Here is a 16,931-nt window from a genome sequence, read left to right on the forward strand (position 1 = left end):
GCTTCTACCCCACCACAGTACCTCCAAGTTCAAAGTCAATGTCAACTTGAGCCTTTTTTGTCTATTTCAGCCTCCATATTACTAGGTTCCTGGGAGGAGGCAAGACAAGCAAAACAAAAAAAGTTGATGGGATGTGCACAGTTATCTTCTCACCCTGAGTGGGCAGTGGCCTTGATGAGCTATGGCACATCACTCACAATGTTCCTCAGACCAGAACAAAACCCACAAAGCCTCTTAAGTTTAGAATTATAGCTTTCTGGCAAAGCAGCCCTCCTCCCAGAACCGCCTGTGCCAGCAGCACACACACGTGGATGGATTAGACAAAGCTGTGCTCTAAAGCACACACACGCTCTCCCCAACGTGTGCTTTGCATTCCAGAAATACTTGATGCCTAAACCACTTCTATGCCTCTGTTGGCATGAACGTACAAGTGGCTCCGTGCCAAAGGAAGCGTCTGTTTAGAGATGTGGACTTTCTTTAAATTTTTTTACCATGGAAGATCACAAATAGAACATTCTAGTATAATGATGAAGCAATAAAGTAGAAAAAGAAAAGGTTTTAGAAAAAAGATTCTCTTGTTTTTATCTTATTTATGTTGCTTAAAAGAAATACTGAAAATATAACACGAAACATAAAATTAGCTTTCATGAGAGCAGAAATTACAGGGTCCAAGTTGGGTCAAGGAAGCAAAAATATTACCTTTAACAGGAAACGCTAGGGATCATTTGCCATTTTTTTACACACACATTCATTGTTGTTTTAAGGTCACCTACCAAAATGAGGTGCAGAAGACGGGTTTTTAATCATTGATTTATTCTAGAATATAGTATATTTTATTTTTGTTTCTTGCTTCTTGATAACTTTCATCCTATATTAAAAATTAATGTAAAAGATGAAAATCCATCTTGGTTAATGCACCTATCCTTTCCATTTCTGGAGATTTATTTAGGGTTTATTCACAATAAGTGTAAAATCAGTAACTCTTTACAAAATCCTTAGACATCACCAACTGCATTACAAAACACACTCTTAGCCACCTAGATACACACACATGCATGCAACATGTTAAGGAAAATGACATCAAACTCCATAGTACATACGCACACAATCGCCTGTTTGACTTCCGTCAGCATGGACCTAAAAGACACCTTCTTGGAAAGTGGTCCTTGGCAGAGGCAGAAAGACTTACTTTCTTTCCACTTCTGGTGTTGACACGGCGCTACAGAAGCCAAGCGACTCCTACGAGAGAAGATTCGTACAGTCAGTGTGGTCAGAGCAGCAGGCTTCATCTGATTTGTATAGAGTGTCACTTAAAAAAAAAAAAAAAAAGGCAGAAGCAAAACTAGATGATTAAAGTCACTGTGCTTACTTCGATCTGGGACCGCAGCTGAAGTGACGTGGGGCTAGCATCGGGTTTCTCCTAAAACAGAACAGATGCCGGTTTAACGGGACTTCCAAACATGTCACACATGAGAAAGACAAATAGACATGTAAGAAGAGAGGGGAGGATTCGGGAAAGGTTAGGGTATAGAGTGGGAGGAGATGGCAGAGATAAACAGATTTTCTGGGAAAACTAAAATGCTTTTAAAATGAGAGCTGTGGTCCCCTAAGATTGAACTATTTTCCAAACTTTGCTGCCAGACTCTGCTGACAATTTTATTGCAGAAGAAAAAAAGCACAATTTCAGTCAAGGGGACTGACAGTTCATGGTGAAATAATTCCGTGGATATACTTAGTTGGTCACTAAGACACTGAATTTACTGCAACCCATTTGAGTTTAGCTGTTTTCCAATGACACTAGAGTTCCAATCCAATTTTCTTTTTTTTTTTTTTTTTTTTTTTTTTTGAGACGGAGTCTAGCTCTGTCACCAGGCTGGAGTGCAGTGGCATGACCTCAGCTCACTGCAACCTCCGCCTTCCGGGTTCAAGTGGTTCTCCTGCCTCAGCCTCCCAAGCAGCTGGGATTACAGGCATGCGCCACCACACCCAGCTAATTTTTGTATTTTTAGTAGAGATGGGATTTCACCATGGTGGCCAGGGTGGTCTCGATCTCTTGACCTCGTGATCCACCTGCCTCGGCTTCCCAAAGTGCTGGGATTACAGGCATAAGCCACCGCGCCCAGCCCCAATCCAATTTTAAAGTTCTAAATGTATTCAGAGTACTTAATAGTTTAGGAGAAGTTGTTAATGTCTTTAGGAAGCTGGGAAGCTAACCAAATGTTATCTTGCAGCCTTAAAAATCACTATACTTCCCTAATGCAAATGAACTGGCCTATCTGGAAATTTAAAAACAAACACTCTCGGGATCAAGTTGATAAATGAAATATAAATACTTGATATTAAGAATGCACTGAAATATCATTAAATTGTGAGAGGCAGAAGAATCAAAGAATATTATAGATAAAACCATATAGTATAACACCCTCACTTCACACTTCGAGGAGGCTGTATCTCCTTTGAAAGTAAAAGAAAATGAAGAGTATTTAGATAAACAAATTACCTGTGATAAAAATAAATTATGTAAATTATGCATTTTCACATGCATCTAATTGTTCAATTGCCCTTTTCATCATTAACACAATTATAAAACTACACCAATACCGAAAAACTTTTGTTGAAGTATAAAAGTAGCAATAAAGTATTAAAGTAAGTATAACTCAGAGCAAAGTTATACTTTTAAATAAGGAACAGGAATCCAGAACGAATATAGAGTATCAGAATGAATTCACTTTTATGCAGGGTTGTGGGGGAGTGTTCTGGGAATCTGTTGCTCAACAATGTGCATGTGGCTGACAACACTGCACCGCACACTTGGGGAAACTGTTGGGAGTGTGAATTTGATGTTATGTGTTTTTTTTGTGTGTTTTGTTTTTTTGCCACAGTGAAAAAAAAAAGAATGTGTTGGGATGAGTACATCTGAGAATGGGATGACTGTAGACAAGTGGCCAGAAAGAGAAATGGGTTTTAATGGACAAGAATTTAATGAACTGGCAACTCACTCATCCCCTAATCTCAGGCCCTTGTTTGTCATAAAAAGTTATCACAGTGGTGTAAAAGCTCCATAGAACTCTCATTAACATCCTCCTGGTTTTTATTGCTGCCGTTGTTCATAACAGAAATATTTCTGTACCAAACTTGACACACCATTTCTACCAAACAGTATACGGACAATGTTTTGAGTTATATATTCCAAGTGTGAATGGTAGGATGTCAGGCTCAGGTGCAGTTAATGAAGGGGATATATACTTTTGGACATTTCTGGTGCTTACAGACCAATCACAATTTCCCAGGAGCTAACCTTTCAGCCTCATATAGAGAAATTTACAAACTTAAATAGCAGGAGGTAAGCAAAAGTATCATTAGCATTGTTTTAATCCCAAATCTTCCTTCCTATTCAGGAATTGGTACAGAGAACTCAGAGTGATGATGAAACTAAACCGTTAGTTTCTCTGAAATTTTCTCTGAAATTGCCCCTTTAACACCCAATTGCAGCCCATGACCTTCTATAACCATCAGCAAAAGTGACTGATTCAATTCACCTCCCCTCCTCCACTTTTACCTTTTCTTCAAGCTCTAAGTTTCTACCTCACTAGTAATAGTAATAATCATCCTAGGAAACGATCTTCTTTTGTTATATCTGTTTATCTGCATTTTTTGAATAGATTTTATTTGCTAAGTGCATCATTTGCCAAGTCATATCACAAATGTAACATATATGGTACATTATGCAAAATGTACCTGTCCCTGCATACAAAGTAGTTGCTTATTAACAACCACATTAAATGTTTGATGATAAGGAGGCAAAATTTTAATCATTTCATCTTAGCATGTTCATTTGTTACTTATAATAGGCATTTGATTCTTTTAGCTATTTAAACAAATTTTTTTTCTCTTTTTTTTTAAAGAAACAGGGCCTTGCTATGTTACTCACACTGGAGTGTAGTGGCTATTCACGGGCGTGATCATCACGCAATGCCATCTTGCGCCCAGAGCTCAAGCCATTCTTCAGCCTCCCAATTACCTAGAACTATAGTTCATGACCACACGCAGCTTGTTTAGCTACTTTTCAGAAAATTGATTGGGGCTATAGTTTGACACATAATGTTAAAATCACGGAGACAGGTAACGTTTTCATGCAGAAAGTTTGTTTTATCAAGGGCAGCTTACTGATGTTGAGCAGGAGATCTTGTATAGTGATATTTCTAGTGACTTGTTTTTTTTTAAGACCAAGCAAGAGAATAATTTTTTCAGGATATCTTATTGATTTTATCCCCCAAGGATAAGAGATTAGAGTCATCATTTAGACGCATGTCTTACAGCAAACACATTCTAAAGTAAAAATATTGCACAACTGAGGAGAAGCTTGTAAAGTTATCCACTAAGTTAAGGACCTATAAATGCTTGGAGAGAGAAAAATGGAATAAACTATTGGCAAAATTCCATTATTATAACACTGATGAGTGTCACATGATGTCAATGACAAAAGAGCAGAAGAGTAATTACTATAATGTGCCATGTGCCATGCACCTGACTGCTCAGCCACGACCCCTTTATTCAGAGAATAGCTGATGGTTTACACTACAGCTCCTGATCTGGATGTCACAACGTAGACAGAAATAGTAAACACTGTGAACCTCATCAAAACAATCATTGAGTATATGTGTAAATATGTATAACTTTTGGGCATGTTGTACACTGAGAAATAAGATCCTTCTTTCCTCCCCTAACATACGCCGACTGTTTCATTTACTACTGCCGTGTAACAAATGATCCCAAATGTAGTGGCATAAACCAACAAGCATCTTATGATGTTCACAGGTTCTGTGAATATGAATTCAGAAAGGCAATAGCAGAAAAGGCTTGCTCTGCTCCACAGTGTTTGGAGCCTCAGCTGGGAACATGCAAAAGCTGGGGATGACTTGATGGGAGGGCTGTAATCACTGGGAAGCTTGCTCACTCCCATGTCTGGAAGCTGATGCTAGGGCTGCATGGGTTGCTGAGGCTTCCTCACAGCAGGATGCTGGGTTGCAAGAGTAAGCATACGGAGAAAGGCAGGCAGCAGCTGTGTTGCCCCTTTGGTTTTTTGGGTTTTTTTATTTTTATTTTTATTTTTGAGACAGGGTCTCATTCTGTTGCCCAGGCTGGAATTCAGTGGTGAGATCATGGCTCACTGCAGCCTTGACCTTCCAGGCTCAAAGGATCCTTCCACCTCAGCCTCCAGGTAGCTGGGAGGCACATGCCTCTAGGTGGCACATGCCACCATGCCCGGCTACTTTTTTTGTACTTTGTGTAGAGATGGGGTTTCAACATGTTGCCCAGGCTGGTCTCGAACTTCTGGGCTCAAGCAATCTGCCCACCTTGGCCTCCCAAAGTGCTGAGATTTGTATTGCCTCCTATGACAGCCTCCTATGGTAAGATATCTGCCAGAATCACAAGCCCTCCCAGGGTTCACAGCTACCTCTCAGCTGGCGGAGTGCCAAAGCCACACCGCAAGAGCAACACTGGATGGCAGATATCGCTGTGGCCAGCTTTGGGAATTACAGTCTGCCATGCTGACTCCCAAGGAAATGGGCCTGCTCATGAGTTTTCAAAATGAGGAATGGGGTGCAACCATTTATTCATGACAATATCCGGAAGGATTATCTTGTGGCTTTTACAACATTTACTCAAGTATATCTTGGCAACAGTCAGCCTGAATTATCACTTAAGGTCAAAATATTGCACTGTATTAGGCTGCAATGATCATGTCTCTTATTTCAAACCCATTATTATAGAAAATTTTAAATATACAAAAGTAAAGAGAAGAGGAAAAGAAACTCCCCAATTCCTACTACCCGGCTCCAACAATTAGCAGTTCAGAGCTGATTTTGTTTCCTCTATACCTTCACCCTTACTTCATGTTCATCTCATTTTACTTTGAAGAAAATCCCAGACATCAAATCATGAAATATTACCATTTTTAAGTTAAGAATTAGCTATCAGAGTTCCTTAATGTTGCTCAATCTTGAGCATGTGGCTCAATCACCAGGAATTTGACTCTTTCCTAGCACTGGAAGACTGTCTTTGGTCATAAGGAAAAATCATATTTATGAAATTTAGATACTCCATCTAAATGTTGCAAAAGGACATGAAGAAATGCATTCTGAAGTTGAATGTAACTTTAGAGTTTATTTAAAAAGTATTCACTATTGTTTCCTAAGTGTCAATATATTATCTTTTTTTTTTTTTTTTTTTTGAGTCAGAGTCTGGCTCTGTCTCCCAGGCTGGAGTGCAATGGCACGATCTTCGGCTCACTGCAACCTCCGCCTCCCAGGTTCAAGTGATTATCCTGCCTCAGCCTCCCAAGTAGCTGGGATTACAGGTACCCACCACCACGCCTGGATAATTTTTGTATTTTTAGTAGAGGCAGGGTTTCACCATATTGGCCAGGCTGGTCTCTTGGCCAGACTGGTCTCCTGGCCAGACTGGTCTCCAACTCCCGACCTCATGCTCCATCCACTTTGGCCTCCCAAAGTGCTAGGATTACAGGCGTGAGCCACCATGCCCGGCAATGCTTTTAATATTTTTTTTCTTATTTCCTCTCCCCTCCAATAGAGACAAGTCTCATTATGTTGGCCAGGCTGGTCTCGAACTCCTGGCCTCAAGCAATCCTTCCACCTCAGCCTCTAAAAGTGCTGGGATTACAGGCATGAGCCACCGCACCTGGCTACATCCTTTAAAATTTCTGAATATGATATGCTCATAAACTTTGCTTGGAAAAAGCATATTCTAAGCAGAATTTAATGAGAAATTACTGCTCAGAATAACCCAGGAGAGCCACACAACACTGGTGGCTGAACTTGAACCTTAGGGCATTATAACTTAGTTTGAAACGTTTTAAATACATTAAAAAAAGAAAGTGAATTGTGAATTTTTGCTGTGGCTGGTGAGGTGAGAAGATTTGGAAATTTGACCTATAGATTTAATTGTTCATCATTAAGTCACATATGGATACCTTAGTTAAGAATGACAAATCTTATTAACATTACAAACTCTTAAAGAAACCCTCCCAAGTTAAGTGTAACGGTGAAAACTAAACACAAATACAAATATATCCCAACATGAACGCATGCATGTTTGTACATATATGTATGTGTGCACACAGAGGAAAAAAAACGCTGAGAGTATATCTCACTGAATTTTTTTATAAGCGTGTAGTGTTGCATTACTTTTTTCTAAAGATGAAAGATCAGCTTAAAAATACAATCTCCAGGCCAGGCGCGGTGGCTCACGCCTGTAATCCCAGCACTTTGGGAGGCTGAGGTGGGCAGATCACGAGGTCAGGAGATCCAGACCATCCTGGCTAACACGGTGAAACCCTGTCTCTACTAAAAATACAAAAAATTAGCCGGGCATGGTGGCGGGCACCTGTAGTCCCAGCTACTCAGGAGGCTGAGGCAGGAGAATGGTGTGAACTCAGGAGGCAGAGCTTGTAGTGACCCAAGATTGTGCCATTGCACTCCAGCCTGGGTGACAGTATGAGGCTCTGTCTTAAAAAAAAAAAAAAATCTCCAGTTCCCCTATGTTTTTAAATTATCTACATATGTATGTCTATAAATGCAGGAGAAAATATCTAAAAAAATTCTACACACCAATGGTTACTTCTCAATTTATAACCTTTTTCAATCACTTTAATATATTTTTAAAACACAAAGATAAACATAACAAATCCCTTCTGTAATAAAAAGTATACATATACAAATTATTCATATATTTTTTAAAACATAATAAAAGTCCCCAAAGTTAACTTTGATAACAATTTAAGAATGACAAATCTCATTAACATTACAAACTCTTAAAGAAACCCTCCCAAGTTAAGTGTAACAATTAAGTCCAACAATTAAGCTAAAAAGCTACCTAAGAAATGTTAAAACAGGCTGGGCATGGTGGCTCACTAGCACTTTGGGAAGCCAAGGCAGGCGGATCAGGAGATCAGTAGTTCGAGATCAGCCTGGCCAACATGCTGAAACCCTGTCTCTACTAAAAATACAAAAATAAGCCAGGTGTGAAGGCACGCACCTGTAGTCCCAGCTACTCAGGAGACTGAGGCATGAGAACAGCTTGAACTGGGAGGCAGGGATTGCAGTGAGCAGAGATCGTGCCACTGCACTCCAGCCTGGGCAACAAAGAGAGACTCTGCCCCCCCCCCCCCCCCCCCAAAAAAAGAAACAAAAGTATTAATACTTTATTTCTCTAGTTAGGTCATGGGTAGTATTAAAATATTTTCTTGATGTGTTAAAATTTGTATATTTTATTATTAATAGAGAAGGACCATGCTGAAATGATTTCATATTCATCGTTTGACTAAAAGAGGCTCCACTATAGTATGGTATAGTTAAAAAGAAAAATGAATCAGGTGATCAAAAATCTTACTGGGGAGAAAAACCTCAAATGCATTTATTGTCAGATTGGACAATTTGTAGAAAAAATAGTTCCGCAAATTTTTATTGTATCTAACACAGAAGCTAAATAAATAAATAAGTCCAACAACAAAAGCAAAACCCAAGTATTGCAAGATGAAATCAGTAGTTTGTCAAAACCGAAACCAAAACAAATGTCTACCTGTGTGTGCTTTCACCTGCTTGTGTATGTATACACACACACATCTACAGTCACACTAAAAGGGACTAGGTCAAATACAAAACTAAGTCTCTGACCCTAATTGATGACATTCTGGCTTTAGGAGCTACATCCCATTGTGCAAAATACCAGACTCAAAAACCCACCCAGGGCAGAATTAGATCCAGGAAAACAAAGATCATGCCCTCACCCCCACTCCCACTTTGTCTCCACCTTCTTGTGGAAATCCACACATTCCTCCTCCCTTAATGCTGCCAAGGTTCCAAGCCAAATGAACTTCACAGCTGGAAAAGCAGGAGGGACAAATCCCCCTTCTGTTCCAAAAACGGAGAGGAAGAATACCAGGCGCCCACCAGCTCAGCTCAGTGCCAAGTTCTCCTCCTCCACACTAGGTACAGGAAGGAGGAGGTGGAAAAAGCCAGAGGCGATCGGATGCTTAGCCACATGCAGCTAAAAGTAAAATGCCACATGCTACTACTGATGCATGCAATTAATGGAGGGACCCAAGCTCCGAACTGCTGTGGAAAGTTGCTGCTGGTCATAGATTTACGTGGTTTTTATCACTTTACAAGAAGGCTGTAGAGTTGTGGTATCTCCCAGCTGGCAAACTATATTATATGTGTTTTTCACAGGAGAGATCCTTACCAAGTAACAGATAAACTAGATGAACAGAAACTTCCAGGTAAATTCTACTTAAAAATGTATATATTGGCCAGGCGTGGTGGCTCACACCTGTAATCCCAGCACTTTGGGAGGCTGAGGCAGGCAGATCACCTGATCAGGAGTTTGAGACCAGCCTAACCAACATGGAGAAACCCTATTTCTACTAAAAACACAAAATTAGCCCAGCGTGGTGGTGCAGGCCTGTAATCTCAGCTGCCTGGGAGGCTGAGGCATGAGAATCGCTTGAACCCAGGAGGCAGACATTGCAGTGAGCCCAGATTGCGTCACTGGACTCCACCTGGGCAACAAGAGCGAAATTCAGTCTCAAAAAAAAAAAAAAAAAAAAAAAAATTATATTACCTTATACACTATCTAGTCTTGGCTTTCATTTGGTTTCCCCGCTTACTATAAATGGGTCTGCATGATCAGATTCAAGTAGGTTATTTCTCACCTTTTAAAGGAGGGCCCTTTCTCCATGTTTTAAACCTCAAAATACCATTACATCTTTATTTTTATTGAAAAATCAAAGAGACTAACTATTTGCAAAGTTCTGGGAGTCCAAGCTTTGACTCCATGACCTGCTGGCTGCTGTTTAACCTCTCAGTCCTGGCTGTCCTGTCTCAGACGAACCAGCCATCCCACTAGATGAGCTCCAGCAGTCAACACACAGACTAGCGCAGGGCGGTCAGGCATGTAGATCCCAGGGCAACCTGAAAGTCAACATTCTCACCTTTGCCAGGAAATCATTCCACTCGTCTGACTTCTCTATTCCAGTCAATTCAAGGAACATGTGTCGATTTTACCAGGACTTAAAATTCAACACTGTTGGCCAGGCGTGATGGCTCACACCTATAATCCAGCACTTTGGGAGGTTGAGGTAGTCGGATCATCTGAGGTCATGAGTTTGAAACCCAGCCTGGCCAACATGATGAAACTCTGTCTTTACTAAAAATACAATAATTAGCCGGTCGTGGAGGCAGGCATCTGTAGTCCCAGCCACTAGGGAGGCTAAGGCAGAAGAATGGCTTGAACCCGGGAGGCGGAGATTGCAGTGAGCCGAGACCGCGCCACTGCACCCAAGCCTGGGCGACAGAGTGACTCCGTCTCAAAAAAATAAAAATAAAAAAATCTATTGTCTTAGGAGTCTTCTCTTCTCACTCCCCACTAAATCAACCGTCCAAAGCTATTGCTTTTCTCTTCCCAAGGTTTCTTGCATCCATCTAGTGAATCCATTCCACTTGTAGTCCTTCGCCTCACAGCTACCTGGGCTACCAGCATATGGTTGCATGGAAAGTACTGTCAGCTGGGAGACTGGAGTCCAGTTCTGCTCCCCGCTGTAGTGCAACCTTTAGAACCTGTTTTATTTTGTTTGGTTTGGTTTTTCCAATGGCAACAAAAGGCAAATGGACCACTTGATAATCTTTAGGGTCCTTTTTTACTCTAAAAGGGCCATGAAAAGTGGTGTCATGCCCCTCTAATCATTATTGTCAACTCCATCTTCTGGAAATAGTACTGTGTCTCTGCTATTCAAAATGTGATTTGTGGACCATCTGCATCAGTATCACCTGGGATCCTGCTATACATCCAGTCGTGGTCCCATCCCAGACCTCCTGAATCAAAATCTGCAATTTGCCAAAATTCCCCAGTGATGTATACTGTTTGAGAAACTCACTGCTTCTGTGTCACTTCTCTCTTCCAAATCTTTCATGGAGGCCGGGTGCAGTGGCTCACGCCTGTAATCCTAACACTCTGGGAGGCTGAGGCAGGTGGATTGCTTGAGGTCAGGAGTTCGAGACCAGCCTGGCCAACAGGGTGAAACCTCATCTCTACTAAAAATACAAAGATTAGCCGGGCATGGTGGCAAGCGCCTATAATCCCAGCTACTTGGGAGGCTGAGGCAGGAGAATCGCTTGAACCCAGCAGGTGAAGGTTGCAGCGAGCTGAGATGGTGCCACTGCCCTCCAGCCTGGGTGACAGAGCGAGACTCTGACTAAAACAAAACGAAATCCACAAAATCTTTCATGGAAACGTAATACTGACAGATGAAGTCCACGTTTCAGAAGAAGAAGCCCCTTCACCAAATAGCCTGATCATAAACCCTCTTAGTGAAGTTACCATGTCCTCTGCTCCCTGAGTGTAGACTGAGCCTGGTGTCTCACTTCCGCTTATGCTACCTAGAATGTTTCTCCTTTCTATCCACCCAAATCCTACTCATCTTTCAGTTCCAATTCCAATAGGCTCTCCTATTTAACCTTCTCTGCCCACTTGTGCCTTAAATGATATGCCTGAGTATGGGCACACCAATGACTAGCCACATCACGTATTCATTAAATGTACCTATGGGTAGCAACTCTTCTACTCACTGACTGGTTTTCCTCAACTAGACTGCAAATGGCCTTCCAATGAATTCCTGTTGAAATTCATTGTGTGCCACCACAATCCATCAAAACCTATTTACTTAGTATTTATTATGTGCCAGGACATCCCCTTGAGAATGCTACTTTCTACAGCCTTGCAGAGGCTCCCTGTACAAGAGAGTACTACTGGGTATCTATTGGTTTGTTTTATTATTATTTTTTTTTTATTTTTTAAAGAGATGGGATCTTGCTCTGTTGCCCAGGCTGGTGTACAGTGGTGTGACCATAGCTCACTACAGCCTTGACCTCCTAAGCTCAGATGATCCTCCTGCCTCAGGCTCCCAAGTAGCTGGGGCTGTGGGTACACACCACCATGCCTAATTTATTTTTTTTAGAGATGGAGTCTTGCTGTGTTGGCCAGGCTGGTCTCAAACTCCTGGCCTCAAGCAAACCTCCCACCTCAGCGTCCCAAAGTGATGGGATTAGAAGTGTGAACAATTGTCCTAGGCCTGGTTTGTTTAAATTGGATCACTTTGCCAATAAGCCTGACTCTTTTTTCCTTCCTCTTCTTTTTTTATTTTTTTTTAAGAGACAGGGTCTTGCTCTGTCACCCAGGCCTAGGTTGGAGTGCAGTCATAGTTCACTGCAGCCTTGACCTCCCAGGCTCAAGCAGTCCTCCTGCCTCAGCCTCCTGGATAGCTGGGACTACAGGTATGTGCTACCATGCCCAGCTTCCTTCTTTTAATTTGTGTTTGCAATTTTACTGCATGGGACGTGTATTTTCATGTTTTTATTTAAGATTTACTTTTGGATTGCAGAGTTACACTAGGAAGTAAAAACAATTCAACTAATATTTAAGATCTACAACTTAGATACATAAGAACCTAAAAGAGAATGTTGTAATGTTTAATCACTTTTAGGTAAAAATCAGTAGTGGCCTGTCAGTTTGTTCATCCATACCTAACTCTTCAGCTTTTCGTGTCTCATTTCACCCATATTGCTCGAGGTATAACAGAAGATGTTAGTCATTGTTCTGGACCCCATAAGCTCTTGGCCTGGTATAAGAAATTTTCTTCTGAGTGAAACTGAAGGAAAAGTACTCTCATCCCATCATATCAAAGAAGAAAGGTTCTAAGGGGGAAATTTGTATTTCACAGCTGAAGAATTCTATTCCACTAACTGCAACCTTAAAGTCTCACCATAATTAAGGGATCAGTGAATTTCTGCAAGCTTTCATAAGAAAGAAACCTGAAGTGGCAATTTCCACCCAGCCATTAATGCTCTGTGTTAAAATAATTGAGTCTTTTGCTGTATTAGTTTATACTCTTTTTTTTTTTTTTTTTTTTTTTTTGAGATACAGTTTCACTCTTGTGGCTCTGGCTGGAGTGCAGTGGCACCATCTCAGCTCACTGCAACCTCCGCCTCTCAGGTTCAAGCAATTCTGCTGCCTCAGCCTCCCGAGTAGCTGGGATTACAGATGTGTACCACCACACCCGGCTAATTTTTGTATTTTTAGTAGAGACAGTTTCACCATGTTGGCCAGGCTGTCGCGAACTCTTAACCTCAAGTTAAGATCCGCCTGCCTCGGCCTCCCAAAGTGCTGGGATTACAGGCATGAGCCACCGCACCCGGCCTGATAGTTTATATTCTGCAGTTATTAGTTACTTTTTTATTTAAGCCTTACCACGTTCCAAAAAATGACTTAAGATGGCTAAGTAACTTAGTTCAGTGTTACATGATAAAAGTAAAAAGGTAAGGAGCTAATTAATTTATATGATACAAATAGTAGTGGGAACAAAACTATAAAGTAGAGTAGGCCCAGGGATTCGGTTAGTTCATAAAAGGTGAGCCATGGGATGCTACAGTACAGACGGACCACATGATCAGTTACGAGATGGATGTTACTATACTTTTATGTCTTAAGGTAGCCATAGGAAAATGGCTCTTTCTCTGAGTAAAATTTCTCCTCTGACTTCTGGCCGAGATAACACACTATTATTCTGAAAGATATCACATGCAAAATTCCTGAAGAAGTCACCTTGCTCTGGAAAAGCTTTCACACTGGGCAAAGCTGGAATTAGGTCTGAGATCCCCGAGTGAAAGCGGAGGAGCATATTAAGGGGGCCTCCCTGAGGTCCACACTGCCGTACCCATTCGGAGGAGTCAAGAAGCACCCGGGGAAGGAGTAGAAATCAGTCTGGGAGGACAGGAGGGTAAGTTCCACCATCTTGAAGCATGGCTGTGCTAAAATACATCAGAGTTGAATTGGTTAAATTCAGGAGTAATTTGAATCTAAGAGGGTCAAGCTTGGTGCTCCCACACCTCATGTCAAACAAGGTGTATACTTCTTTAATGTCTAAACTGTCTTTGTTTAAAACTATGTACTAGATCGTTTAAGCTACAACTTAACCAGTGTTGAGTGCATACCACATACCAAGCATTTTGCATGGAGATAAGAATAAGATCCACACACCACAATGTGGCAATGGATCACTTCAATAAGATGTGAGTGTTGTGTTAGAAGAATGCACCTTTTACAGTGTATAAAACACCAGAGTGTCATGCTATATAAATGTAATCATTAAAAGACACAGTGTCCATGAAGACATGTTAGTTATCCTAAAAAACGAATCCAACAAGTTCTATAATTCAATTTTTCATTCTAGTAGCAGGACTTGGCATATCCACACTATAACCCACCCCCTGGGTGAATTTCCCAGGGGTACAGACCATGATATCTGGCCATTCTAGATGGTAGTGGCTATCCCTAGAATCCTCTCACCCTCCCTGTTCTCATCCCATGCTCACTAAGTGATCTTCTTTGTTTTTTTGAGACAGTCTCACTCTGTTGCCCAAGCTGGAGTGCAGTGTGCAGTGGCACAATCTCAGCTCACTGCAACCTCTGCCTCCTGGGTTCAAGTGATTCTCCTGCCTCAGCCACCCGAGTAGCTGAGATTATAGGCACGTGCCACCCACACTGAGCATATATATATATATATATATATAGTATTTTTAATAGAGATGGGGTTTTGCCATGTTGACCAGGCTGGTCTCAAACTCCTGGCCTCAAGTGACCAGCCTGCCTCAGCCTCCCAAAGTGCTGGGATTACCGGCATGAGCCACCGTGCCAGACCACTAAGTGATCTTCTGAGTACATCCGGTTGCTCACTGGGATTGACTAACATAAGACAAAAGTGACAGGAAGCACTACATAAGCCCATTTCCTTTTGCTTTCTCTGTTTTTTTTCCAGCTCCTCTTTCATCTAATCATTCCATAATTTTACTGAGCCCATAAGTCAACGAGGATAAAACAGTGAAAGAGACACGCACCGCTTCAGTGGGGTTTCCATCTAGTGAATTCTGAAGTCATTCACTTTGCATTTCAACTCTAAGCCACAGGTGCAACACTCCTTCTGTTCTGGCACCAGGTATATGACATCTGGGTAACACTGCTCAGCTCTGAATGCCACATTTCCCGGGGACAATGGAAACCAGAGCACCTTCACTAGAATGGTGTCTGGAAATGGTATCAAATACTCAGGATCAATTGGAGGAAGCAGGGCTGTTTACACAGAGAAGGGAAGAAAAATATAAACATGGGAAAGCCTTCCAGGGAGCAGGGAACTACCCAGTGCAGAGCTGCCCAACCTCTTTCCCCACAGCGATCCCCTGACAATGATAGCACACTGCATGCTAAGAGAAACTGAGAAAATTTTAAATGGAAAAAAAAAAAATTTATTTATTTATTTATTTATTTATTATTTATTTATTTATTTATTTATTTATTTATTTATTTATTTTGAGATGGAGTTTCACTCTTGTTGCCCAGGCTAAAAAAGTGCAGTGGCACGATCTTGGCTCACTGCAACCTCCGCCTCCTGGGTTCAAGCCATTCTCCTGACTCAGCCTCCCCAGTAGCTGGGATTAGAGGTGCCCGCCACCACACCCAGCTAATTTTTGTATTTTTAATAGAGATGGGGTTTCACCATGTCGGCCAGGCTAGTCAAGAACTCCTGACATCAGGTGATCTGCCCGCCTCAGCCTCCCAAAGTGCTGGGATTACAGGTATGCGCCACCGCACCTGGCCAAAACTATTCTTTTAAAATAATACCTAATAACCATCGAGAAAATAAAATCAGGCCAGACACGGTGGCTCACAGAGGCTGAGGCAGGAGAATCACTTGAACTTGGGAGGCAGAGGTTGCAGTGAGCCAAGATTGTGCCATTGCACTCCAGCCTGGGGGACACAGGGAGACTGGGGGGGGAGGGGGGAGGGAAGGAAGAGGGGGAGGGGAGGGGAGAGGGGGATGAGAGGGGAGAGGGGGAGGGGATGGGAGGGAAAAGAGAAAAAATCAGAGTATTACTGAAGATATTAAATACTGAATTGACATAATACTTTCAAATAAAATATTTTCCATTTTTTTCAAGAAACTTGAGCTTACTTCTTTGAAAATAACTGTCTTTGAAATAACTGTCTATATGCTTGAAAGAACTATATGCCATTCCAGATCAAGATGTTTAATAATGATCTCTTGATGTTCTTGTTGGTTATTAGTAACAAGAAGTTTTACTCAAACTAAGAGGTAAAAATTGTTTTAACCTTTTTTCAACCATTTTAAATTTATTAAGCATTTTACAGCCAACAGAAATATGGCAATTTCTATTTCAAGAATGTAAAAGTACCTTATTTCATTAACAGACATAGTGAAATCTCTTATGAAAACATAACAGATTTTAAATCTAGTTTAATTTTTCAATTAGGTACTAAAATATACTGACAAAGTTCTTGCGTGCAGCCTTGTGCATGCAGTGTTCATCCTGAAACTAGCTTGGCCGTGCTGGTCCAGAGCTGCCTCCCATCACATCTGACCACTGCACCTTGGACTCCATGCCTGAAGCTTCAATTCGTCTCTTCCATGAGCTTCAGGGACCCTTGACCATGATGACCACGTATGCCGCTGAAGTGCATATCATCCATCCTGTGTACTGCTCATGGGAATCACTTACACCACTCTGCCCTGGGACCATGCTCCAATAAGCCCTGTCAGTGGTTCTCAAACTTAGTGCCTTGCCATCCCTGGAGGGCTTCTTAAACACAGATTGCTGGGTCCTACCCAAGAGTTTCATCTGCATTTTTTACCAAGTTCCCAGGTGACGCTGATGCTGCAGGCTGGGGAACCACACTTTGAGAACTACTGGTCCAAAGAAGGCTGCTCAGAGCCGCTTCTAGTCAGATTCAGTGGCCTGCAGGTGAAGGGGTAGGTATATCTGGAGCCCCACCTGAAGTCTGGC

General features: G+C 41.7%; 1 protein-coding gene across 3 annotated transcripts in view; it reads right to left on the minus strand.

The window, feature by feature from the left end:
• Positions 1-16,931, minus strand: part of LOC116463086 (SAM and SH3 domain-containing protein 1) — a 212,348-nt gene that overhangs the window by 110,811 nt on the left and 84,606 nt on the right. For 2 of the 3 annotated variants that reach the window (XM_032146047.2, XM_032146045.2), the window contains exons 3-4: positions 1,370-1,420; positions 1,190-1,239 (exon numbers count right to left, since the gene is read on the minus strand). In XM_032146047.2, the coding sequence (XP_032001938.1) occupies positions 1,190-1,239; positions 1,370-1,420 (101 nt within the window). The remainder of the gene's footprint in view (positions 1-1,189; positions 1,240-1,369; positions 1,421-16,931) is intronic. The other variant, XM_032146046.2, reaches the window with a different exon arrangement.

Source organism: Hylobates moloch, unplaced genomic scaffold, assembly GCF_009828535.3.
Source record: "Hylobates moloch isolate HMO894 unplaced genomic scaffold, HMol_V3 SCAFFOLD_27, whole genome shotgun sequence".
NCBI lineage: Eukaryota > Metazoa > Chordata > Mammalia > Primates > Hylobatidae > Hylobates > Hylobates moloch.